We start from the raw sequence: 27,966 nt of genomic DNA on the forward strand, positions 1-27,966 counted from the left end.
GGCGGCGCGCTGGCCATGAGGACCCTGTGGATGGCGCTGTGCGCGCTGGCGCGCCTGTGGCCGGGGAGCCTGGCCGGCTGCGCCGACGCGGGGCGCTGCTGCCCGGGCCGGGACGCCGCCTGCTCCGCGCGCGGCTGGAGGTTGGACAGGGTGTACGGGACGTGCTACTGCGACCAAGCCTGCCGCCGCACGGGGGACTGCTGCTTCGACTACGCCAGGGCGTGCCCAGGTGGGTGGCGCGGCCGAGGGTGGGGCGCCGGCAGCCAAGGGGTACAGGGTCCCCCCAAAGACCGCAGCCCCGGGGGGATCCTGGCGCGTCCAGGCCGCCCCTCCGGGCCTCCGGCTGACCCCTCCATCCAGGCACACCTCCCTGCGGCCTGGGGCCCTCCAGCCTCCTTCATCCAGGTGCACTCGGCTTCCCCCATCCTAGAGTCCTCCACACCCCTCCCTCCATCAGGTACACCCAGCTCCCTCTACCCTAGCCCCCCCTCCCGCGACGCCCCCCACATCCAGGGATCCCCCAGGCCTCTCCATCTAGACACACCACTGCGAAGCACCTCTCCCCACCACAACCTGGATGGAAGGGACTGGAGCCATCTGTTCTCCTGGAAGTTTGTGGGGTCCCGGAACTGCAGCCTGATGGGGACACCTCCCACCTGGAAAGGTGGCCTGTCAGGTTCCGCACGTCCGTGCCCCCGACTTTCAGTCTGTTAACGCTCGGGGATCTCAGGGGCCTTGGGAGGGGTGACAAGGCAAGGGATGTGTAATTACCCACTTGGTGCCAAGGGCTGGCTCCCGCCGGTTACTTCTACAGAACAAGTTCTTGGAGGACTGCAGTGGTCCTCCCTCCTGGACTCCAGCACCTAGCACAGCCCCTCTCTCATCCGAGGTGTTCAATACACTCTTTGAATTCAGTTTTATCTCTGTAGTATGATAAAAGGTTTTGTCTCGGGTTTCCTATTATGTTTTCATCTTGCTGGTTTTCCTTTAGGGTCAGTCTTTTTCATCTTTCTATTTCCACAATATCACAGCCCCTGGTAAGGGCTCAATAGATGCTGATTTAACTAAATTAAGAGATGTAGGGATGCTGAGTATAGTCCCAAAGAACAAGGTTTACCTAAGAGAAGCCAGCTCTAGAAATGAGAGTAACCTTGCTCCCTACTGATCTCATCGCCCCAAATGCCTCACAAATGTTAGGGTTGGACCTCAAGGATCCCTGTGTTGTGGTATCCTTGGCATCCTCTTGGGAGAGGAACCCTTGGGTCTCTGTAATTACTTGGGGAACCGGATGCCCCATAAAGAGGACCACTCCTCTGCGTCCCTGATGCTGGAAGAGGCCACCTGCCCCTGGCAAGATATCACCCAGACCTGCTACTGAAAGAACACAATTGAAAAACATTAAGATTTTTTTTTTGATCCTGTTTGAAAGCTAATGATTAACCTATGAATATCGATCCTCTTTTTGATAAGTTCTTTCCCAATCCTGCTTCAAGGTCCGGGTATTTTATTATTAAAGCAAGGTGAAGAGTCAGTTATTTAGGAAATGTGATGCCCTGGGGCCCAGGGTCCCCAAACCTCTCCGCCTCCACTGAGCATCAGACCAAAACACCTGTTTGCCTCAGTTACCTGGATCCCTGGAGCAAAGCCTCTCTCCCTAAGGCTGATCCCTAAGGCAGGATCACTTTCTCACAAGTGACTGGCTTACATCTTAAAGGTAAATAGAGAATTCCTGTAGACCAGGTAATGTGCCCCCAGTCTGTGGGAAGCGCAGGGATACAAAGGAGACGGAGGCATGGTCTCTGCTCCCTACGAGTTCATGGCCAAGCAGGGGACTACACCTGCCAACCACCTGCGACATGCTCAGTGCCCAAATAAGGGATCCAGGAGACTAGACAGGGAAAACTCAGAAGCCCCAAGAGATTCAAGGAAGGCTTCCCAGAGGAAGTAATGTGCAAGCATGGGCCGGAGAATGAGCAAGAAGTCTCTGGAAGGGGAAGGAGAATTCTAGCAGGAAAGCATCCTGTGGTCCTTCGGCAGTCCCTGTGGGTGTCCGCCTTCTGTGCCTGGAACTGGGCTCGCCCCAGAGGCTCCGCCGGTGGAAGGACAGACGGCCACCACAGCTGTGGAGAGATTCAGGCACAGAAGAGGCCCGGGTAGGACGGACGCTGGAGAAGAACCGGCTTTCCAGTGAGGCCTCCGGCGCTGTGAGGGCTTGCAGGGTCCTCAGTCGTTATTTGGTCACAGATACAATCCCTGATTTTCAGTGCAGGCGGTAGAAATCTTAAAACAGAGAGCCGGGGGATCCCTGGGTGGCTCAGCGGTTTGGGGCCTGCCTGTGGCCCAGGGTGTGATCCTGGAGTCCCGGGATCGAGTCCCGCGTCGGGCTCCGGGCATGGAGCCTGCTTCTCCCTCTGCCTCTCTCTCTCTCTTCCTCTCTCTCTCTCTCTGTGTCTATCATAAATAAATAAATAAATCTTTAAAAAAAAAAAACAAAACAGAGAGCAATCACTCGGAGCAGGGATGTGTGGGGTAAGTAGGCCCAGAGGAGAGCTGCCCTGACGGCCTTGGGAAGGGCTCGGGGAGAATCCCCGGCAGCCTGGTGCCCAGGGAGGAGCTGCGAGCGGCGGGCCTGGGACTGGAAACCAGGAGGAGGAGGGCGCCCACAGGAATCGAAAAGGGGGCACCGGATCCCTGGGTGGCACAGCGGTTTGGCGCCTGCCTTTGGCCCAGGGCACGATCCTAGAGACCCGAGATCGAATCCCACGTCGGGCTCCCGGTGCATGGAGCCTGCTTCTCCCTCTGCCTGTGTCTCTGCCTCTCTCTCTCTCTGTGATTATCATAAATAAATAAATAAATAAATAAATAAATAAATAAATAAATAAATAAGAAAAAGGGGCACCTGCGGCCAAGGGGCCTCCCCTGGGGAGCTGGCTGAGGCCTGAGCAGGAGCGGCGCAGGGCCTAAGAGGCCCCTCGTTGGTGAATCCTCGGCGCCTGCGGTTTCTGGGGGGCAGAGGAAGAAAACCGAGACGCTTGGAAGTGGCCACGGGGAAGCGAGCCGCTGGCTGGGCAGAGCTGAGCGTGGAGGCCGGGGGCTTCCCAGACCCGGGAGCCGGGCCTTGGCGGGGCTGCCCCGGACTGAGTCGCCCGAAGGGGGCACAGCGACACCTGGACCCATGGCTGCGCTGCCGTGGGGCTTGTGCCTCGTGGGGCTTGCGCCTCGTTGTCCCTTCTTCCCCACCGTATCAAGATTCGGCAGCTCGGGGCCTGCCAGCCACTCCTTGGGCATAGAACCCGGGCTGCCCCCTGGGATCTCGTCTGCTCCCCCAGGGTTGTATTACCTGCTGATGCTGTCTGAAACGTTTTTGGCTGAAATCACTTTATAGGTGAGCCAAGAATGGAGCTGTGTCAGTAGAACTAAGAATGCCTTATTTCTCTTCCTTCTGATTTTTTTCTTCTTTGTAAAGACATGGTTGTTGGTTTTTTTTTTTTTTTTTTTTCTTCTGGTGCAGCTAAGAGATGAAATACTGGAATTTCTTTTTCTAAATAGGACTTTTTTTTTTTTTTACCTAGTAAAAATAAAAATAAGTTATTAGAGCTGTGGAATTACCAAGGTGCCAAAAATATCTGTCCCGAAACGAATGGGCGCAGGAAAATCTCATTAGGATGTTGGTGTATGGGTTTCAACACCGATTATGTATCTCCATATCCCTCCCCTGCCCCCACCAAGAAAAGGAATAGAAAATTCTCCCTTGGCTGTGTCTGACCAGGGATGGGGAGAGATAAATAAAGGAGGGGACAGACCCAAGTTAGAATTTCTTAGAAGGCTCACTTATCAGGCTCACAAGGCCCCAGTCTCCAGTTCATCATCTGGGTTCCTAGAGTCTGCATTCTAAGATGGTAGAAACAGTAGGCTGCATTAGATTTTTGATAAGCGAATTCAGGAAAGAGAAATACTTAACCCAAGTGGGGCAGGGCAAAAGTTGAGTAGCCTGTGTGAGCCAGTCTTTTCTGCTAGATTTACCGGGGAATCTAGGAAACTAACTGGCCCAAATTTGCTGACTGCACACCTGGAAGGAGAAGGAGCAAGTGTACTTAAAAATATGGGCTGCAGGGGTACCTAGGTGGCTCAGTGGTCGAGTGTCTGCCTTTGGGTCAGGTCGTGATCCCAGGGTTCTGGGATCGAGTCCCACATCAGGATCCCCACAGGGAGCCTGCTTTTCCCTCTGCCTATGTCTCTGCCTCTGTCTCTGTGTCTCTCATGAATAAATAAATAGAATCTTAAAAAAATGTATACGGGCTCCAGAACTCACCCAAAAGAAGGATGTCACCATCCACAGTGATTTAGAAAGTGGAGGCTTTACTGGAACCATAGTGGCCCAAGAGACAGCATGTGGTTTCCCCTGCCTTTGTCTCTGTAGGAAAAATGAGCAGGGCCTGGCGCCAACATTCAACATGACTTGACTTTGCAGGCTTGGGCCGCAGCCCTGGTGTTCAGTGGAGGAGGGTAGAGCTGTCAACCCTTATGCAACATTTACTCTGTGCCAGGCACCTCACAGCTCTAGTCTTACTTAGGTCTCACAACCCACAGGTTGGTAATCAGAGCACCAGAAGGTTGGGAAATTTATCCAAAGCCCTATAGCTAACAAGTGATGGAGTGAGATTTGAACTCAGGAAGTCTTGAGTCCATAGCCCACACATTTAAACATTTTGTTTTGACCCTCAGAGAAACGAGGCTTTATGAGAAGCTATGTACTTTGCAGGGCAGGCCCCAGATAAATATTTGGGAGAGTGAGTGAGCCTTCTCTGTCCTTCAACTGACACTCTTCAAGGGCAAAAAGTGTGTCATGCTCCTCTTTACAATCCCCTAACAGCCATCGTGGTGTCACTTAATTATGTTTGTCTAAACAACCTGAACAGTCAGTCCACCGAGAGGATGTTATAGCTTCAGTCAGAGGGCACTACCAGCTGGACTGTAGCCACCTGTCCTTTTATATATCCCATTTTCCTTCCTTAACTACAAAATATGTTTGTGGCAGACAATTTGGAAAATATAGAAATATACAAAAGAAGAAAACAATTCACCTGGAAACTTACTACCCAGTAAATGCTTAAAAGCATAATTATCTTTTTTGATTTGTATGCCCCTTTTTTTCTGGGTTTATATGGTGTATAAAATTTTATTTCCTAATGAGGGAGTCCTTTTTATTGTCTCTCTAGGATTTCATGAACTTGTCTAGTTAATATCAAAAGAAAAAAAAACCCACTAGGGGCCAGATAACATAGTTTCTTTTCTTTTCTTTTTTTAAGATTTTATCTATGTATATATGTATGTATGTATGTATGTATGTATGTATGTATGTATCTATCTATCTATCTATCTATCTATCTATCTATCTATGAGAGACACACAGAGAGAGAGGCAGAGATGTAGGCAGAGGGAGAAGTAGGTTCCCTGCAGGGAGCCTGATGCCTGCTGAAATCAGTCACAGGACCCTGGGATCATGCCCGGAGCCAAAGGCAGACGCTCAACCACTGAGCCACCCAGGCGTCCTAATAGCATGGTTTGTTTGTTTGTTTGTTTGTTTCTTTCTTTCTTTCTTTCTCTCTCTCTCTTTCTTTCTTTCTCTTTCTTTCTTTCTTTTTCTTTCTTTCTTTCTATAACATGGTTTCTGTAAGAAGAGGAAATACTTAATCATTTTATTGGTGCTTTAGGGGGGCAGGTGGCAAATAGGCAGTGGGCAATGTAGTCTCATTTGATCTTCAGAGAAGATTTGATAAGATTTCTCAGATAAGGGGATACACAAGGAAAGAGAAAAGGCCTATGACATTTAAAATCGTCTTATCATGAGATGTGTATGTGTATGTGCATGTGGTGAAGGGGCTGCTTTATTTTTCTTCCACAGAATGTCAAGAAACCAAAGCTAGGCATACGTGGGACTGCTGTGGGTAAAGTGCAAGAAGAATATTTTCATAGGAATGACTAGGACTATTTGAACTTAACAACGTGAGGGAGAAAACCCTTGCTCGTGGGTGGCCTTAAACTTTTAGGTGGGAAAGAGCCAAGCAGGCAGGGCCAGATCCCTGATTAACCAAGGAGACACTGCATGAAAAGGAGAGCAAGGTTTTATATTAAGAAGAAATATCCCAAACTATAAGTATGAAATGAAGGACTGGCTGTCAGCTCGGTTTGTCGCTCTGTGTGTGTGTATGTGTGTGTATAGCATCATCAAGAAGAATAGTAGAAAATGGTTTTTTTAGTTACCTTTTGGTACTTAAGACTGAGACTAGTGTGTGTGGTTCTGGTTGCTCCTACTTATGGAGCCTGTGAATGGACCTGGAGGGGGCCCACTGGTAATTCTGAGAGGGGGAATAGGTATAGAGAGATGGGTCCAGCAGCTGGAGTCATCACCCTAAAAAGTCCCTGCTGGAGGGAAGGGGACTTCCTGACAAATTAAATCCCTGAGCTGCACGGATAAGATAAACATAGATTTTTTTTTTCCACCATATTCTGAAATTCTTGAGTGAGGGAAATTTGGATCAAAAAGGAGGAAATACCACTCCCTGCCACTGATAATAAAATGAAAGAAGCTGGTACTGGCAGGAGACATAAATGGATTTAAAAGCATTGGGAGGATTTGTGGCTGCCAGGAGAGGCTGGGATCTATATATGCCAAAGCTGCAGAAAGCCACACTCCTTCCAGTGACACCGTTTGGGGCCACCGTGTTCCTGGAAGAACCCAGACAACTCTTGCCCAGGTTAAGAATTCCAATATTTTTGGCTCTGGGAGTTTTGGATTTTGCTCCTGTCCTTCCACTGGCTTTCCTTCCCACTCTAGAGCCTTTGGCAATTCTTTGGCTTCTAACTAATGATATGAGCAAATTTGTTTAGGAAGGAGGAGGAATGGGTCCAGTGCCATTTCTTTTTTTCATTCGTTCATTCAACAAATATTTATTGAGCACCATGTGCTAAGCACAAGGCACAAAATGAAAAACTCAATGACAATAAATAACACAAATAAATATGTAAAATATGTAATTGTCAATTATGGAAATATTAGGCAGCAAGGAACACTGAACTCTGAGAGGAAGTAATTTTATGGTGTGGCAGGTGGGAGGCTGGAGGTGGCACTGGGAGACCACTTAGATAATCCAGCCAGAGAAGGACTCCCTGAAAAACCAATAATTCATTTGGGGCCTAATGGATGAGCTAACCCCAGCCATGCCCCACGTAGGAAGAACATTCTTGGCAGAGGGAACACACATACAAGGTTCTGAAGCGTGAGAGAGTTTGGCATAAGGAGGCCAGCGTGGCTGGAACTTGGAGCAGAGAAGGTGGTGGGAGGGGAGGGACACACACTGGGTTACACGGCATGCGATTTTATTCCAAATTCAATAGCAAACCACTGAGACAGTTTAAAAAGCCATTTATAAATTATTGTTATTATTATATTTTTGAAGATTAGTAGAAAATCTTTTAAGGTAATTGAACTTGGATATGACTGGATATCCCTGTTAGGACATGTGAAAATGTGCTCTACTCTTGTTTTGTGCAGATTCCCTATTGAAATCTATTAACTTATTTCTCTGTTCTTGGCCATTCTCCTTGTGGTTGTGGTTTGGACATCTGATCACCAGAAAGCTCTTGAGGAAGGGGGAACTAGCCAAAATTTCAGAGAGGACCTGATAGTTCCTTGTACTCTGGATCTACCCATTATTTCACTTCCGAGTGAGCCGAGGGCCAGATGTGCCCACTGGGCCTAAGTCAGGAATTTAGGGATCTATGCCTCTGTTCTCTTCTGTGTCTACTTCCCCATCTCTGGTGTTACTACACTTTTTGGGACCACCTCCCAAATAAATTACTTGCATTGGAATCCACATCTCAGAGATGGGAAACTCCACCTGAATATTATACCGAGTCTAAACAAAGGAAAAAAGAGAAAACAGCTTGCCGAGCATTCTGGCATCCATTAAACCCAGGCTGCTTTTTCTTCTAAAAGGGATGAGATGATGTCATTAAATCCTAACCATTAGGACACTGGGAAGCTGTGACTTCCCTGGAGTCAGGGATGATGACGTTGCTCACTTGGTCTATTGGCCTCCGGTGATAACCAGTGAGATGCAAAGATTGAGAAAGATCTGAACAAAGAATATTTTGACATGCTGGCTGTAGATACGAATACTAATGGAATAATTCAAAGGAAATTTGTGTCATGCAGCTATAATGTATGATTTGGGCTGATAAATCTGTTAGAAGTTCCTGTACTTCCCCTGGCCTCCGTGGCCAAAGATCTCTTGTGATTTATGGCGAATTGCAATCCAAACAATCAAAAGTTCACAAGTTAATCATGAATATAATCTTTTCTGCAGAATAGGAATAAATACCTCAGATTCATCATCCAACTCAAAAAACTTTTGTGGATACAAAATTTTTTTACTTGTATAATTCTGTGTGAACTTTTTTCATTTTGTCTTATAATGAAGCAGTCAAGATGATGTTCAGGACTCCTAATTTTCTTTATGGAGCTGTTGAAGTCATGGATTGGAAATATGAGGCATAGCTATGTCCAAGGTAACCGATAGGAACAACAACTGATTCAGTGATACTGTGATTTGAGGGCGTTAATTCTGGGTCAAACCAAGTAAAATAAGTAAACATTGCACCTGAGACACAAATGTTGAAGAAATACCAGGAAACTCAATTCCGTCAGAAAACTGTCCCCAGTATCATCTCTTACCATACGGATAGTGTGTATTCAAACTGAGGCCCTATTCCTAAATTCTAAGTTAATGCCATGGCAACATTTTATTCTATAGTGATGTCCAATGTTAATCTTCGAAACAAGTGTCTCGTTTGCTTTTTAAGGTGTATTATTAAATGTTGCTCAAGGCCAACACATCAGGACAAGACTAACTAGACTCAGGGATGAAGATATTTGGGTGACAGAGAGAGTTGTTGGGAGACTTAAGCTTCTCAGCTCCTAGCCCGGCAGGCAATCTCTTTCTATGCCTCTGGCTCTAGGGCTCCCTTAAATCATGGGATCACTAAAATTAAAGGATCCCTCTGATCCGCTTGAAATGGCCTGTTAACTGCTTTTCCAAAGGATGTGTGCCTGGCAGGTACCGGCAGCAAGTCTCATGTGCCTCATCCTTGCTTCCTCACCCACCTGACATGAGATGCCTGTGAGTTTTTAGATGATTAATAAAAGCATGTTTTAAAGCAGTCTGAAGTTTTTGAATTACTGACAGATGTTTATGTTGTATGTGACCCTTTTCATGTCAGGGTGAGCTGTGTGCTGCCAAATGATTGGCCTTCCAAAACCCATGAACCCTAAACTGGAGTGTGCTGAGAGGCCAAATGAGTTTTCAAGTACAAGCTGTTAGAAACCCAAGTCAAGATTTCAGAGAAGTTAGAGTGCTTTCTTGGTGGAGACTCTGTAAGCTTGAAAGTATGAGGATGGTAGGGAAAGTGGGTCACATTTTGTGGGAAAGAAAGAGTTTTGGCCTCTCGTTCAGAGGTACATCTTTTGTTTTCTTCTTTTTCTTATAAACGGTTTCAAGTCCTAAGATAATTCCACTTAAAAACGCAGTATGGTCCTTTTAAAAGATTTGTTAAGACTTTTAGTGGGGAAATTAAGTATGCAACCACATTGGTTTTCCAGCTGTGGCCAGAAAATTGTCACTAGAACCAAATTCTTACCCCCGACTCTGCCCCTTCATGCGACCATGAGTAGCACTCTTCACCTCTGTGGGTTCTGTTTGCTTTTCTGCAAATTCCAACTCTCCTAGTTTAGGGGTCTAAGGGCCTTGGAGGATGAGAATCTAGCACCTAAGAGAAGTCTCAACTCTAGAGGTCCCTAGGTGTGGCCCTAAGCTATGTCTGATGGAGAGACACATTTGGAGGGTAAGAAGTGACTTGGACACTTTCCTTTAAAATTTTTTTCCCTTGAGCACCAGGGTGGGCTCCGTGGTTGAGCATGTGCCTTTGGCTCTGGTCCTGGGATCCAGTCCCACGTCGCTCCCTGCATGGAGCCTGCTTCTCCCTCTGCCTGTGTCTCTGCCTCTCTCTCTCTCTGTGTGCCGCTCCCGAATACATAAATAAAAATCTTAAAAAAAAAAAAAATTCCCCTTTTCGTTATCTACAATGAATATGTATTGCTGTTACAGTAAACAACGTTCTGGGCAGGGGAGGGTGACGTTAAAGTCAAGGAAATGCAGGAGCAATGACAATTGCTGGAGCAAGGACAAATGCAGGAGCAATGATGGTATCTAAGCGCACAGAGTGTGAGGAAGGGCCGGAAAGCATCACTCCCTTGACTCGGGCGTTGGGGGGGGGGGGCTCCCCGGCTCAGACCCACCCTCCGGACCCCGAAGAGCTGCCTGCCCGCCTGCCCCTATGAGGTGCGGGTGCTCGGCTGAGCACCAGGGCGGGGGAGTGCAGGCCGGCGGCCCCGCTGCCCCCGCGCCCTCCCGCCCCCCGATGCGCAGCGCTGCCGGGGTGGGGGGGGGGCGCCCCGACCGCTGGCGTCGGCGGGAGCAGCGGCGCAGGTGTGGCCAGGTGAGGTCCCATCCCGCCGCCGTGCTGTTTTCCAGCTCGCCCGTGCATCGTGGGGGAGTGGAGCCCCTGGAGCGGCTGCGGGGACCAGTGCAGGCCGGCGGCCCGCGTGCGGAGGCGCCCGGTGCAGCAGGAGCCCCGGAACGGCGGCGCGCCCTGCCCGCCCCTGGAGGAGAGAGCCGGCTGCCTGGACTACTCGACGCCGCGGGGCCAGGACTGCGGGCGCGCCTTCGGTACTGGCGGTCGGCGGGGGCGGCCGGGGCGGTCCGCGTGGCTGCGGGGCCTGCGGCGCGGGGCGCGGGGGGCCGGGGCGCGGGGCGCGGGGGCGCGGGGCGCGGGGAGCCGGGCTGCAGGAGCGAGCGCCCAGCCCCAGCCCCAGCCCCCCAGCCCTCCGTGTCCTGCGGGTGCCCTGGGGGGTGCTCTTAACCCGGTGGGGGCCCTGCTCCGGGGGGGGGCGCCCTGGGTGGGAAGGAGGACATGTGCCTTGCGATTGTTAGCAAAACTCAAGCTGGCGACAGAGGCCTTCAGGTAGGATGACGGTACTTCACCGGACACTAAGCGCCCAGGAGGATTAACTATTCATCTTGCACTTCTTTTTTAACTCTTCATCTTGCACTTTTTTTAAACTATTCATTTTGCACTTTTTAAAAAACTATTCATCTTGCACTTTTTTAAACTATTCATCTTGCACTTTTTTTTAACTATTCATTTTGCACTTTTTAAAAAACTATTCATCTTGCACTTTTTTAAACTATTCATCTTGCACTTTTATTTTTTTTTACTATTCATCTTGCACTTTTTTAAACTATTCATCTTGCACTTTTATTTTTTTTTACTATTCATCTTGCACTTTTTTAAACTATTCATCTTGCACTTTTATTTTTTTTTACTATTCATCTTGCACTTTTTTTAAAACCATTCATCTTGCACTTTTAAAAAAAAGATTTCATTCATGAGAGAGAAGCAGGCTCCATGCAGAGAGCCGGATGTGGGACTCGACCCCAGGTCTACCAGGATCACACCCTGGGCTGAAGGCAGCACTAAACTGCTGAGCCGCCTGGGGCTGCTCTCATCTTGCACTTTTAATTCCTATGCAGTCAGGTACGCTTATCACGCGCACGTGTGAAAGCAACAGAAAAAGGATTAACTCCTGGGCAGCCCAGGTGGCTCAGCAGCTTAGTGCCGCCTTCAGCCCAGGGCCTGATCCTGGAGACCTGGGATGGAGTCCCATGTCAGGCTCCCTGCATGAAGCCTGCTCCTCCCTCTGCCTCTCTCTCTTCCCCCCGCCCCCCCCCATTAATAAATAAATAGAATCTATTTTTAAAAAAAGGATTAACTCCTAAACACTGATAGATTATTCTCATAAAACACCTGTTCCTCCTCTCCAGCTGCCTGGATTGGGGCTGATGGGATCAGATTTGTGATCTGAAAAGATCATTCTGGTTGTGGAGTAGCCCACGGAGAGGCCAGAATTCGGCTCATGAAGGAGTCGGGAGCCATAAGAAGCTCACAAAGAAATGAGCAAAAAGGCCGGCACCAATGTGTTGATCTGGATGGAATCTGATAGAGCAAAACACTGACTTCTCAGGATAACAAATATCAGGTGTTTTTCATAGGAACCTGGAAATTTTTATGCCAACATGATATTCATCAAGCCATTTTGCTCCTTTTTTTTTTTTTTTCCACTCTAGCCACAAATATTTATTGAGAGCCTACTTGATGCCAGGCACTGGGCTGGGTGCCAGGGTTCCATTGGTGACATAAGTTGACCTGAGCCTGCTGTCATTTAGATCACAGTCTGGTGGGGAGAAGGGAGATGATAAATGATGCTCTTAGGGGATTAGTCCCAGAAAATTACAGTTTCATTTTGGTGCAAGTGGTACTAAATGAGTGAGTTGGTTGGAGCTCCGAGTGCATGTATTAAGCTGATTTCCCCTGGTCTTGGGGGAGGAGCGGAACCACAGGAACGGGCAGGGAGACTTCCCTAAGGAAGAGTAGATAAGGCTGAGAGTATAGAACTTTCCAAACAGGGATCCCTGAGTGGCGCAGCGGTTTGGCGCCTGCCTTTGGCCCAGGGCGTGATCCTGGAGACCCGGGATCGAATCCCACGTCGGGCTCCCGGTGCATGGAGCCTGCTTCTCCCTCTGCGTGTGTCTCTGCCTCTCTCTGACTATCATAAATAAAAATTAAAAAAAAAAAAAGAACTTTCCAAACAGAGACTGGCTTGGTGAACCAGGTAGTCAGGCATAGCAGTTTGAAGGATTTGGGGGCTGATGTAGGGAAAACATGACCACAAAAGGAGGTAATATGCAATAAGCTATTTTGGGTGGTGCCTGGACGGACTTGCATGAGAAGGGAAAGTCCAGAGGCTACAATGTGGGGGGACCACCATCCAGAGGGGAAGGAGAGGAATCTGCCAGGGGCTACGTGTCTGTGATGGCAACTAAGCAGCATGGGTGGGGATCTCTGGGTCAGAGAGTTTTGAAGGGCAAATGTGGTACCAGCTTGGGGTCTTGCAACTATAAGGCTTTAGCTCATCAGTGGCCAGCAGATGCCAGGGAGAGTTCTGCATGGTATGTAAAGCAGAAGGGGCCTACATGGCTAAAAAATCTGCTTGTTTGGTGATTTTTAAAACAATTTGGGGGGTGCCTGGGTGGCTCAGTCAGTTGAGCAGCCGACTCATGGCTTCTACTCAGGTCCTGATCTCAGGGTGGTGGGATTGAGTGGGGCTCTGTGCTCAGCACAGAGTCTGCTTAGGACTCTCCCTCCCTCTGCACCTCCCCCATGCTCACTCAAGAGCTCTCTCTCAAAATAAATAAATAAATAAATCTTTAAAAAACCCAATTTGGATGCATAAAAATTTGAGTTTGCTGCCAGTAGGCTTTGGAGCTAGCAGGTCTCAGCCTGCTGTGAGGAAGTAAAAACCTAGAGACCATCTTTGGCTCATTTCTGTAACACAGGGAAAGCACAAGGCCCGTTTGAGAAGTTGAAGGAAGGCCAGAGTCTGGGGAGCACAGACAGTGAGGTTGGCATTGAGAGGGGAAGTGTCTGCCCAGAGTTCTTGGTTTAGGATTTTGGTCTTTACCTTATAAGCCCTGGAGAGCCACCATAGCATTTTCTGATGTGGTCAGATATGTGATTTGAATAGATGCCTCTGGGGGCACCTGGGTGGCTCAGTCGGGTAAGCATCTGCCTTCTGCTCAGGTCATGATCCCAGAGTCCTGGAATCGAGCCCTACCTTGGGCTCCCTGATCAGTGGGGAGCCTGCTTCTTCCTCTCCTTCTGCCTGCTGCTCCCCTGCTTATGTTCTCTCTCTCTCAAATAAATAAATAAATAAATAAATAAATAAATAAATAAATAAATAACATCTTGAAGGAAAAGAAAAAAGAAATGAAAGGAAAAGAAAAAAAGAAAAGAAAAGAAAAGAAAAGATGGTTCTGGCAGAGGAGTAGCTAACGGAAGGGCCGGGATGGAGGCCTCTCATGGACACAGCAGTCAGATGAAGCTCCCTGGGAAATAATTTAGTGCTCACAGAAACGGTCACAAACCACATTCAGCTCATGCGCTCTGCAGAGCACTGTAGAAAAGGCCTGGGGAGGAAGTCGCTGTAGGACATTATTGATTTTTTGGATGACACTTAAACCTATGGTTGATCTATCTGGGAAGAAGCTACTTTGCTCATCTATAGAGTTTGGCTGCTAGAAAGTTTTTCTTTCTTTCTTTTATTTTATTTATTTATTCATGAGAGACACACACACACAGAGACAGAGACATAGGCAGAGGGAGAAGCAGGCTCCTGGGATCAAGCCCTAAGCCAAAGGCAGATGCTCAACCACTGAGCTACCCAGGTGCCCCTAGAAAGTATTTCTTACGTACATTTGACTCCTTAGTGCTACGCAGACTGCCTCGCAGCGCAGTAGCTCTTTGTAACAGCATAATATAGGTCACGGGCTAAGGGACAGGAAGGTCAATGAAGAGGATGATGCTACAGAACATGGGTCAAGGGCACCAGGGAGCACTGGGCCCACACCCTGCCCCCTGAGGTTCTCATCTCTGCCTGGAGTTGCCCACTCCTGTGTCCTCTGGGCAGAGGCCCCTGTCTTCCTCCACAGGTCTGTCTTCCTCCACAGGTCCTCATGTTCCCAAATTACCCCTCTCATCCACCCCTCCCACCAAACTCCAGTAAGAGGATTTTATATATAAAGCAGCAGCCTTCATATGTGACTCCTCAGAAGACCAACAGGAGGTATCTGTACTCAGTGGCCTTTCCTCATAAAATCCAGCTGGGGAAGAGGAGAAATCTGTATTTGGGGACGGCGCATTGGCATTTAGAGCCCACCTTCGGTTCCTGAGATGCACTTTCCTACTGTAATGTCTTGGAAATGATGACCGCGGTCACAAACGGGTCAGGGAAGACAGGACCCCTCAAATATTCCAGTCTGGTGGTTCCTTACATGTGGTCCCCAGCCAGCAGCATCAGCCTCACTTGGGAAATTGTTAGGCAAGTTCCTCGGCCCCATGAGATCCGGGTCGCTGGAGCTGGGCCTGGCACTGTGCTTGTAACAAGGCATCCAGGGGACTCTGCTACTCACTGAAGTTCCAGAACCGCTGCTGTAGCCCAAGTATGGGGGCACGGTTCTTCCCTCAGCCTCTGACTCAGAGCTGGATCACCTAAATGGCACTTTCCTGAAGGCAGAAGCTCCCAAATGCAAAAGGGGGTTTAGTCCGGAAAATGTGGGGTAAATCAGATTATTTTCACTAAGGAAGAACTTCTCAGAGCCTTTACTATGCTAATAAGCATTTTCATTCTACAAGAGGGAGATAAGATAGGGGATGTTTTCCCACCTTACTTGATTGAATGACCCTTTTTCCAAGGGGATCTCATTGACTCACTAGTGTTCTGTGGAATTCACCTGGGAAAAAGATGGACAACGAAAAGGGAAATGCGAACAGTGGTGTGAGAATCCCATTTGGTGGATTGTCCTGAGCCCTGTGTCACCGCAATGCCCATGCATTCAGTTATGTGTGTCATGTATTGAAGATTCACTGAACATCTACTTACAGCCAGTGCTGTGCTGGGTTCTGGAGATACAGACTCAAATAGCAAACATATTCCTGCCAATTATAGCTCGGGGTGACGAGCGACTGCCATGGTGGAGGGATGCACAGGTTGGTGCAGAAGCACAGAGAAGGGGCACCCTCCTCCACACGGGGCTCTCAATTCTGCTGCGGGGCCACCGGTTACCACCGCCCCCCCCCCCCCCCACCACCAGCTTTCCTCTTCACAGGGCAGTAGCCTTCGATGCCTGGGGTAGCAGCTCCTCACATCTGCAGGGCAGAGAGCTTTTATGGACATCATTGATTCAGTGTTCATGGCCATCCTATAGGAGAGCATATTTGCCTTCCACAGCTACTGTCACAAGTTACCCCCAACGCAGTGGCTTACAACGACTCAAATTTATTGTTTTAGGGTTCCGTGGGATAGAAGTGCAACCCAGGCCTCCTCCCTGGGCTAAAATCAAGGTGTTGGCAGCGCTGCGTTGCTTTGCAGGAGGCTCTGGGGAAGAATGTCTTTTCCATCACCCAGGGACGGTCACATTTCTTTCCTCCCAGCCCCTCCTTCTTCACACCCAGCTACCTTGCATCTCCCTGCTTTCTTCTGTAGTGACACCCTCCTCTTCCTCTTTGAAGGACCCTTGTGCTTACACACAGCCCACTGAGAAAATCCAGGGTAATCTCCCCGTTTTAAGGTGAACCGAGTAGCGGCCTTCATTCCATCTGCAACTTTAATTCTTTATGAAATAACATATTCGCAGGCCCGAGGGATGAGGATGTGGAAATCTTCGAGGGGCCATTATCCTGCTTACTTGGAAAGGGGACAGCCTCGTTATCCTTGAAACCAAAAGGACATTGGCGCTCAGGGAGGTGACAGCATTTGTGAGGGACTTCCAGAATCTAAACCTGGGTCTCAGGGCTCTGAATCCTGTGGGCTTTTCCCCCTTCTTGATATTGCTTTGCTGCTCCTGTGATCATGAGAGCTAACATGGCAATTACAGGTTCTGGTAACTAAGTAGAAAGAGGAAGGCTCGGAGAGGCCCGTGAATAAAACACGATCACTGAGGCTGTCTTATTAACGATCAAGTAGCCACCAGATTTCCCCCATTTCCTTAAATGCATATCGTGATTGCATGTTTTTCATCAAGTAAATCCAAGAGGCCATGTTATTGTATTAGTTGTACATCCTGACTCCTCCCAAAAGAAGTTGTCACCTTTTCATTCCGTTCCCTCGGACACTGTATCTACAGACCAGTGGTTCTAAGCCTGCTTTGGTGACACCCCACTGTGTCAGAGGGCTTGATGAAATTCTCTAAGCAAATTCAATGTACTTTCATGTTCAAAGTCAGTATGTGCCGTACCATGCTTTTAGAAGTGGAGTTGTTATAAAACCGAACAATGGGAGGCCGATAGGACGCCAGAAAAGCTGGCAAGTGGCCTCTTAACAAAGAATTATTACATCTGAATATTGTTGCCAGGAAGGGAGAAGGGGGTGTGGGGAGTAGCTTTTATTGAGAGCCTTTGTCCCCGGGCTGTGTTCCTCCACACACAAGCAGCAATGGGACTGAAGGCAAAAGTAACCTCTACATCACTTACCACTCTTAAGTAATGCAAATTAAATTCAGGGGAGGCATTCAAAAGTCGTGCTGGTTCAGAGACCTCCAGGCAATCTGGCTGCCGGTCTGTTTTCTGAGGACTCCTGTTCAAGGAGGACGTGGCCCTTGTCTCAGGAGAATGTGCCACCGAACCAGGCCGGGGCGCGAGGCGGCAGGACACACAAGACCCAAGCCCCGGGGTTACTGGCTTGCTTTTGTGGTCAGTCGCACCCACGGAGGCTTGGCGCGGCATGTGGACAGCGGACCTCAAGAACCAGAGGCAGGGGCAGCCCCGGGGGCTCAGCGGTTTGGCGCCTGCCTTCAGCCCAGGGCCTGATCCTGGAGACCCGGGATCGAGTCCCAGGTCGGGCTTCCTGCATGGAGCCTGCTTCTCCCTCTGCCTGTGTCTCTGCCTCTCTCTCTCTGTGTCTCTCATGAATAAATAAATAAAACCTTAAATAAAAAAAAGAAGAAGAAGAAGAAGAAGAACCAGAAGCAGCTATCTTCCGTGTGGGGTCCTTGCTGCATCATTCGCTGCGGATCTTCCTTTCATTTAACTGCTGTGAGCCTCGGTGTTCTGATGAGAACCCCTCATCAGGGCACCTGCAGGGGCTCAGGATGGAGGCTCACAATGTCCCCTTTCCTTTTTCCTTTTTTAAAGATTTTATTTATTTATTTTAAATTTTTATTTATTTATGATAGTCACACACAGAGAGAGAAAGAGAGAGAGAGAGAGGCAGAGACACAGGCAGAGGTGGAAGCAGGCTCCATGCACCGGGAGCCCAACGTGGGATTCGATCCCGAGTCTCCAGGATCACGCCCTGGGCCAAAGGCAGGCGCCAAACCGCTGCACCACCCAGGGATCCCTATTTATTTATTTTAGAGAGAGAGAGAGAGAGCACAAGTAGGGGGAGCAGCAGATGCTCAACCGACTGAGCCCCCCCTAGAGCCCCCCTCCTTCTCTTTTAACGTTGCTTCATATTAAGGACAGTGGTTAGGGACAGAAAGGGAACATGGAGCAGGATTTAAGCAATTAATAGGATATATGCTGCATAAAACAGTGACACATCGTGATCTCCGTTAACGATAGTCTCCAGGCAGCGATGGTTTCAGAGATACGGGCTGACACGGCCGTGTTTAGACAGGATGCTTGAACATGTCCCTTAAATTCTCTGTGCCACAATTTCCTCATCTGTGGAATGGGGAAACAGTAGGACCTATCCCAGAAGGTTGCTGTAAGGGGTAAATGCATTCACGCATGAAGAGTGCTCAGCATTATGCCTGGAAACTTAGAAGTGCATCATTGTTAGCTTTCATCATTATTATTATAGGAATTTTGCTAAGGGTTTTATATCAGATGCCCTCCACCCCCTAAACTCATTTCCTCGCCCCGCCCCTGAGCTATATATTAAATGCATCGCCTTTGACCTTCTGTAGTAATATATGCGGTACAAATAAGGAGATCACATAAATGTTTTGAGCTAAAGAAACACATCCTGAAAATTTCATAGTTTGACTGGTCCCATGCCAGGTGGACTGAGCAGCAATTGTATTCTTCACTTACTGAATAGACTCGTTAAATGCGTCAGAAGAACAGAAATGGAAACAATACGTGGGAAAGCTAAAATTCTTTCGGTGCTTGTGTTCCAGATAATTAGAGCTAAGAGAAACAGTAAGTTCCTAACATACATGCGCTCACTTGTTCTTTCTGACTCTGTCTACCAATGTGGGAAATTCCAAATGGAGCTGTCCACCTCCGACAACTGAGTTGTTTTTATTTATTTATTTATTTTTCATTGTGAAAAAATCTTTAAGAAAAAAATTTAGTTAACAAAAAATTTAACAAGTCTCACTTAGCAAGATACACCCAAAAGGAAATCACAGTACAAAGAAAGTTTGAAGTCAAGGCCTCACCAATTCCTACAGTATTAGTGATGTGTCTCAATTTCCAAAACTAACTTATTTTTTAAAAGCTTAAACTTAATCTAAAAAGATTTTTAAAATAAACTAGAATGAACAAACAGGAGAAATGTTCCTCTTTGAATCGGGGATCTAGCACCTTGAGTTTAAAAAAAAACAAAAAAACACTTCTCCCCAATGTGTTCACGGTGATGTGGTGTAAAAGATCATCCATTTAATGTACTTTTAAACTGGTCACAGGTAGAAGTGGCATGTTCTCTGGAAAACAATTAATTGTGTTTGTGCAACAAGGAAGAGTCTCACAGCTGGGACTCTGAGGGCCTGTGCTAGAGGTGAGTAATTTTCATACCAAGGAGATTAAGCACCAAGCCATCTGTGACAGGAATGATACCTGCAACTCCTAGAAGCAGGTGGCAACCAGGTATTAGGCCACTCTGGTCTAACATTCCCTAGGAATACCAAAAGGCCTCCCTAAGAAAATCTAAAAAAGAATTAGGGCTGCCATCTTGTGGCCATAAGGAGCTAGTAAGGAGCCAGGTCAAATGAACGTGTGGGCCTGCCACGGTTTTGCAGCTAGTACCCTCGTGCCATTTTGCTCACGTTGGTGGTGACTTTGGCATCCCACCAGCCAACATCAGCTGGTCGCCACCCTTCCTGGGGCGGTCCAGTTTCTGAGACGAAAGGTAGGAAGGACCGTGGAGCCATCTCAGCCACAAGGCTCAGTGGCAGAACAGAAGACCACAGGGAGGTAGCACCTGTGTGCCTTGGTGGCAGTTCTGAGACATCATTCACTCACTCATCGAGCCACCGTTCATTGCCTACGTGCTTACTAAGCGTGTAAATGTGTGAGGGCCACAGTGATGACCAGGGCAAAGCCCACCTTCCTTGAGTTGACAGCAGGGCGGCAGTGGGAGGCTATCTGGAGGTGCTACACGGTACTTCGCAGCAGACGCCTCCCCACACTTAGGGGTGAAGAGGAAGGAGACACACAAGCAAAATCAGTGAAAGAAGAGAGCGGAGGTGGGAGGGAAGGCTTCCTGGCTCCCTTTCTTCTCTCTGGTCCAGAGCTGCGGAGTTAGGTTGGGGCTGGGGACAGGGAGGGGGAGGGGACCAATCTGACTTTCCTGCTCACAGGCTGAAAGTTGGCGTGGGGAGGATGCTGTGCTGGCCGGAACCAGGCAGTCATCCTGAGGCCACGTGCAGGTGGGGAAGCTTCCAAGCTGGGGTTGCAGAGACCTGGGGCCGGTGTACACTCACACCTCCTCCCCTTTTTTTTCTCCTCCCTTTTTTTTACTGCAGTTTTCTCCTTTTCACATTTCCTCTCTCTAGGTGTCTTTTGTTCTCCTTATATCCCCTCTTCCCTCTCTTTTGTCTTCTTCCTCCTTTCTCCCTCCTATTCTCTAATTTTATTCTTCCTATCTTTCCCTTTTCACTTCCTTTCATCTTTAAAAATCTCTCCTTTTCCCCATGAGCTTTTTCCCCCTGATTTACTCGCATCTTTTCTTACCTCCTCTTGGTTTTTGTTCCCCGTTCCCCTTCCTTCCCTTTCAGACAGTGTCAGTTTATTACCAAGGACAAGCCTGCTTGTCAGTCCTACAGTCCTCCCTGCCCATCGGGCGAGCACACAGATTTTCCTCCAGCTGGGTTCTGGGGACTCGGGTGGGGGGTAACTTGGCCCCGCCTCTTTCCTGGTGGTGTACCGTGCGTGGCCCCTTGCACTTAGGGATGGGGGTGCTTGAGACAGGATTGGCACCAAGTCTGGGAAAGGTCGTTCTGGGTACTTTTTTTTGGCTGCATGTGTCCAATGCCCTTCTCTCTTTCCTAGTCCCTGCCTTTATAACTACCTCTGCATTCAACAAGGAGAGAACAAGACAAGCCGCCTCTCCACAGTGGTCTACAGACACAGAGGATGCCGGGTAATTTGGGATTTTTGTTTTGTATTGTTCGGTTTGGGTTTTTCAGCTTATGCTTTTCCATTGGTATGGCCTGGTCGGCCCACGAAGCTCATCTGGGTGGGATAAGTTTTCTTCTCTTACTTGTTCATTGATTTTGGGGAAAACATGACTCCTTACCACAAAGCTGGGACTTACCTGTCTCTCCCCTGTTTTTGTGGGGCCACCAGGATTTGTCTCTGAGGTCCTATCAACAAGAAACACGCTATATAAAATGAGGATATCACTTTATCAGTTGTACTAAGGATGTTCCTCTTACAGGCTTTAGGAGAATTCAGGCTCAGACTCTAGTACCGTGTTTGGTGAATTTGAAAGTGGCCCACACCTCAGCTCTGAGGAGTTCTTTCAAGACAGAAGGCACAGGCTGGGAGGGACCTCCACGCTTACTTGAAGCCTGCACTTCAGCGGTCAGCACAGGGACACCAGGCAGCTGCAAGTTCAGGCCCCCACACTGCCAGGCACTAGCCGTGAGGCCTTGGATACGGTGTCCCACCTCAGTTGTTCTTCTTGAAAAATGAGAATATTAATGCCTACCACATGGCGTTGTTAGGAGAATTTAATGAGAAAATAATGAAGAGACGTCTGGGTTAAGCTGTCTGACTGAAGCTGATTGAAGCTGCGTCATAGAATTTCCTACTTCAGTACCCAAAGGTACCTAGTAAACGGCCTATTGCTCTTAAAGCTCTTTGAAGCAGACTCGCCAGTCGCTTTCCATCTAACCTAGGACAGCTCAGAATTCTATGGACAAGAAACTAGCCCACTGGAGCTTAATTAGAACCGAAAACACCACATGTAGAAATTTTACTATGTTTTGCTTCCCTGAAGAATTGTAAAATTGTGTTGCTTTTTTAGTACAAGACTCTAAAATATTCACCCCTGTCTGGATGCTCCCCCCACAGGCCTTCAGTCTAGTCACTTACAGTGCTAGGGAGTTTTACAGTTCAGTGGAAGGTGACACTAGCCTCTGTCACAGAAAAATGTCTCCAGCTTCCCATTTCCTTTTATCTATGATGATGCCCTCTATAACTTTGATGCTTGGATTCAAGTCCAAACTCCTCCTCATTAGCCCAGATCATGCAGGTGAGCCAGATGGGGAGCATAGGGAACGCCCCCGGGGAACGTCTATGGGGCAGAAAAGCTCTGTTGCCAGCTAAGGCACTGATAATAATAAGCAAGTTCTTACTTGATTTCTATTCTTTATCAGCAAAGTTATTAGGGGCTCTCTTCCTACTGAAATGTACTTTTTATACACAATTTGGTGGTCAGATTTGATAGGAAACAGGATATCCAAATTTCTGCAAACTTATGGATTGGAAAAGAGCCATAAGTTTCACTCTAGTTGCCAGTCAGACAACGTCCATCATCATAGTTCAGCAAATGAGAAACTTTACAAGGCATTCTGTGACTGGTGCGTAGCTTGTGAAGATGCACCGCACCACTGCCTTCTCCAATCTGTCAAATGTCCTTGGGGGTTGCAGGCTTCCTAAGGCTTTTTACAGTGTTAGCCTATCTCTAATTACACCCCATGAAAGTGTTGCATTTTTTGTTCTAGATATTGTATGGAGTTCAAGACAGAGTCATTGACTCATCACTGTGCTCTGGAAAATCGCCCTCTGACTCGATGGATGCAGTATCTCCGAGAGGGGTACACAGTGTGCGTTGATTGTCAACGCCCAGCTATGAATTCTGTGAGCCTTCGCTGTTCTGGAGATGGCCTGGACTCTGATGGGTAAGGAAGAAACGTTGGTTGAAGGACTTTTTTTGTTTTTCATTTGGAGAGATCTATCCTGTGTCCTGAACAGCAGACTATTATGTAACATATCAGGGTATAATTTGAGAGTCAACAAACCAAGGAGAACCTTGTCTAGCAATTCCTGAATCCAGGGCCCAGTTTACACTATGGGACTCAGAGGCTCTATGGCAGAGATGAGGGGATAAATTTGGATATTGGGGTTCATATCATTCTCCCAAAGGACCATTGAAACCTGATCACTCCAAAGCCATATTTTGAAAATCAGAACCTCTTGGGATGGTGATTTAAAATATACAGATTCCTGAGCCCCATATAAGACAAACTGAATCAGTATCTTTGGGGGTAGATTTTTAACCATCTTCTAGGTCAGGAGTTGGTGGAGAGTAGACACTTTCAGCTTTGTGGGCCATATGGTCTCTCTAACTACTCAGTTCTGCCCCTGTAGCATGAACACAGCCACAGACACTATGTGAACAGGTGAGCTTGGCTTTGTTCTAACACTGTATCTATGGACACTAAGATTTGAATTTCAGGTGATTTTTATGTGTTGTGACTTTTAAAAAAAAAAAAAATTTCTTTCAGCTTTTTAAAAACAAAAAACCATTCTTAACTCACAGACCATACAAAAACAAAGGGTGGGCTGGATTTGGCCCAAGGGTTGTGGTGTGCTGACCCCTGCCCAGATGATTCACTCCCATAGCAGTGTTTCAGAACCACTGCCCAATGGGGACAGTCATAAAACCATAGCCGAGATGGTGGTGGGCTCATCTTTGCAGGATCAGAAACCTACAGAAATCTATAGATTGTCCAAAAGAAGTTACCCTGAAAACATTTTGTCACCCTGAAAATCTATCCCAGTCTGTACATTTATCAGTTATATCTGATAACACTCTTCCTAAGACTAGACTTCATGCTGGTCAGCTATTGGACAAAGACCAGTTTTAGTCACACATGGATTATGTTTTTTTTTTAAGATTTTATTTATTTATTCATGAGAGACACAGAGAGAGAGAGAGAGGCAGAGACACAGGCAGAGGGAGAAGCAGGCTCCATGCAGGGAGCCTCATGTAGGACTCGATCCAGGGACTCCAGGATCACACCCTGGGCTGAAGACAGGCGCCAAACCGCTGAGCCACCCAGGGATCCCCGATTAACTATATCAGGTGGAACTGGTAAAAATACGAATTAGAAAGTAAAATATGAACTTTTCCAGCTAGTCATTACTCCCCACAGTATATTTTAATATTTAATAACTTGAATTTATGTTTGTTAGTCACTTGTGCCTAATAGCCTTTGTAAGGAGTACACCATATGAACAGCAAAGTAGGTAAGACATGCATATCAAATCAAAACGAAATCTTTAGACTTAATATTTTTCTGAATATCTCATCCATATTTTGTCGTTAAATGAATTTATAATTTAATTTGTACCCAGAAAGTACCTTAAACCCTGGCTGAAGTTCCAATGACTTTAAAAATATTAACTTCAACAATCTGGCTTTGCTCTTCCTGCTTTTCCCGTTCTTTCACTATGGAATCAAAGAGTGGAGGATTCAAGAGCTCATTTGGGTAGACCTCTGTAATTTAAATATACATGAAACAGGAGCTATGTTCCTTTATGTAACACTTCATATATTCAGATCAAGTGAGAGAGATGAATACAGAAACCTCAAACAGTTCTCTCAACAAGAGCGTATCCTCAAAAAGGAGATTAATTTGTAACTTGTTTTGATGGAACCCCTAAGGAGGGAAACTCAGTGTGTGATCCTTTACTAATTTCAATTTTTAATGCACTTCAAAACTTCTGGTATGATCATTCTTTAAGCAACACCAAAACACTTCAACGTATGATTCTGTAAAATTAGAATTTTTTTTGGTTTGCTTTCAGCATTAACTTTTTCAAAATATCGTTTCAGAAATCAAACTCTCCATTGGCAAGCAATTGGCAATCCTCGGTGTCAAGGAACTTGGAAAAAAGTTCGGCGGGTAGATCAGTGTTCTTGTCCAGCTGTTCACAGTTTTATTTTTATATAGATGCAATGTGTCTAGAATGTGTTCGTAAACATGCTACACATTACCATGTCATGTTCAGTACTTCAAAAACCTTCAAAAACCATTTGGCCAAAGTCCCTGAACACATGTCATTGCCAGAATCTGAAGAGAAAGAAAATTCACGGGCCGGTTCTCAAGATGTACAGTACCTTTGTTTTTATTTTTACTGCATTGAAGACCCATTCTAAAGGTTCCTGTAGTTTCATGTCCATGTCCTATGGCTTCGTGTCCCCTCATACAAAGGTGGCCCACACAACACAGAATACATGTCTGTTTGCACTAAAATCACTACAATATGGTCCATTTATTGGTAAGTTGTCACTGAAGGGTATCCATGCTTTGAATCTTGCATTCCTTCTTTCTATTCTGTAATCTCTTAAAAACTTCTCACTTTAAAAAATGTGTACAGATATATATATATATATATATGTATATATATATATATATATACACTCCCACACATACATTTCCCATATATTATTCCATAAATTGTGAAATGATTTCAAGAAAAAAAGTCACAAATAATTTTCCACAGGATGAGTTATTTAAGATTTAGTAGGTGTTTTGTAATGAAAAAAAAAAAAAAACAATGGTTATGTTAAAAATGCTTTTTTTGAAGAAGAAATTTTCTTTGGTTAATTGAGAAGACCAATCAAATGTTCATTTTAGGTCAATCCAAGTTCCTTAAACGCTATAATTTTCATGAAGAGAATTTTGGCACCAGTGAAGGACACGATGCTTTAACTATGAAAATTTTACCGTCATTAGCATCTAAGATTGTTTCGCTGGCTTAAAACTTGAAGTTGACTTAAATAAACTTTCAGCTTTAAGCTTAAACTAACTTCAAGTTTAATTGAAGTAAACCTACTACTTTTTTTCTACAGCATACATTTTCTTCTAACTGGGGTGGAAGGTAGAGTTCTAAATTATGGAAGACGTGGATTTTATTACATATGTGGTGATCTCACACACAGGGAAGTATTAGTCTTCTTCTTTTATGATTGGAAAGCCAGTGAACCAGAGAGAGTGGCTTACGGATGGGTTATTTTGCTGGTCAGCCACAGAGACCAATCTTAGTTTCTCATCCAGGACTCAGCTTCAACGAAAAGCCTGACTATGCCAAAGACAGCTGTGAAAGCTAAGCTCTTTTCCGTTCTGAAACAAATGTTAAGTTTAGGGTGTTTTCTCTGGAGAGCTGCATCTTAAAATCTAAACCCTTTCAGTCTCATTTATATGAAATATTATTCACTCACAAATGATTTACTAAAATACATATTTCTTGGTACTTATCAAGTAATGGCAAGAATGACACTAGCAACCTTAATAGGGCCAGGAAAGTCCCTAGTATTTAATGCTGAGAGTAGCAATATTTCTGACTATGTATTCACTTAACTGTCAGAGTTGTTGTTATGGTAAATTCTTCAGAGATTAATAATAAAATTAATTAATAAAATTTGAGTCCAAGGTAAGGATCTTAAGCTACAAGTTCAGTATTAACATTTTAGGACCATTTCTAACATTTGTAAAGCAAGATTTTTGAAGATTATACCTGGGTAATTTTAATGTTACTTAACATTTTTATACCAGTTAATAAACTCTCTGTTCACATTTTTAAGAGATCTTTACTTGTTTGACTAGAAAATACCCACATTTCCTGGACTGGACAGGGGATGAGCAAAATTTCCCCAAAAACCAAATTTAAAAAATCCTTCAGAATTGCTAGGGATACATATGGAGACTATCAGCCATAAAGCTAAGCTGTATTTCTGGTTTCAGGGTGTGTTATATTATTTAACATATTGAGTTGTATAAAATCGTTTTTCACTTTATGTAGTTTTTAGTGCTGGCCACTTATTACTTTCACAGTGAAGTATATTTTTATTTCTATTTTTGAGAACAACTTCATAGGCTAGAATGGCTTTGAAAAGGTTATTAATTCTAACAGATTACAAGGAAACAGTTCAGAACTAAAAATTGTAGCCCGAGTGATTAAGGAAGAACCAAAAGTTTTATTTTCAAGGCTAAAGATCAAAATATTTAAGACCTCTTCAGTATTTTTTCTCAATGAGTACCATAGGGTCCTTGCCACAGGCACTCTATGGTGATGTGCGGATCCTAGGATTACTTAATAGATTGATTTTTTAAATGTATTTGTGGAAAGTAATTTGAAAATAAGTATACCAAAAAAATTATATCATATGTAAAGATACACACACACTCAGGAAAGATGAAGAAAGGAATTAGGGATGGTGATCACTCAGAAGGGAAAAGTGAAAAAGAGATGGGAAAAAAAAAGAAAAAGGGTCAAGGTAAACTATGATCACACTATTCTCTTTTTAAGATTTTTCTTGGGACATTTTTATTTGCGAATGCTATAATTAAGCATAAATACCAACAGCAATAGTTTAGCCATCTTTTCCAGAAATGCACAAAAACGATGCAAAATAAAACTGGTTCTACTCTTTAAGAATATTCTGGTGACTATTCATATAAATACCTCAAGTTGACTTAGAAAACAAAGACCTGGACATTCTGAGGTATTAGCAATCAGGTGATGAGCATACTGAAAGAGAGATGAACCACCTAGGTCAGTGACAAATGGATACACATTTACTCTCTCTCCTTCCCCAAATTCCGCTGAGATTACAGGATCCACGGCAGAGAAGTCCATAACATAGATGAGGTATCAGCCCCAAATCAGAGATTTTGAAGAATTTTTTTAAAGAATGCAAGTAAAAGGGCTTCTCTTGGTGGACAAACCACAATGGAAAGAGTATACCCTTTAAGAATGTAGAAAAGAAGGTGTAATCAGAGGTGAGGGTCATTCTTCCCGGGGTGGAGAAGTCCCACTGAGCAACAAGCAAGATGAATTTTAAACATCCTACTACTAGAAACAAATATGTGAAATTTAAAATCAAGGCTAAGACTATGAAACTTTCCAGAGAGAGGAAACCCAGATCATCTACAAAGGAACAAGAATTTTCATGGGAAGATAGCAGTGTTCTCATCAGTATCCACGGATGCCTGAGGTCTAATGGAATAAAGCCTTCAAGCACTGAAGGAAAATAATTTTGAAACTAGCATT

At 45.9% G+C, this 27,966-nt stretch overlaps 1 protein-coding gene across 1 annotated transcript; it reads left to right on the plus strand.

Annotated features, from left to right (window-relative positions):
* On the plus strand, positions 1-26,496 carry SBSPON (somatomedin B and thrombospondin type 1 domain containing). The gene is made up of 5 exons (XM_072804259.1): positions 1-229; positions 10,593-10,787; positions 20,950-21,040; positions 22,629-22,805; positions 24,746-26,496. Exons 1-5 carry the CDS (start codon positions 16-18, stop codon positions 24,861-24,863), a joined length of 795 nt encoding a protein of 264 aa, XP_072660360.1. The 5' UTR covers positions 1-15; the 3' UTR covers positions 24,864-26,496.
* The last annotated feature ends 1,470 nt before the right edge of the window (positions 26,497-27,966 follow it).

This window comes from Canis lupus, chromosome 28, assembly GCF_048164855.1.
Source record: "Canis lupus baileyi chromosome 28, mCanLup2.hap1, whole genome shotgun sequence".
In the NCBI taxonomy this organism is placed as follows: domain Eukaryota; kingdom Metazoa; phylum Chordata; class Mammalia; order Carnivora; family Canidae; genus Canis; species Canis lupus.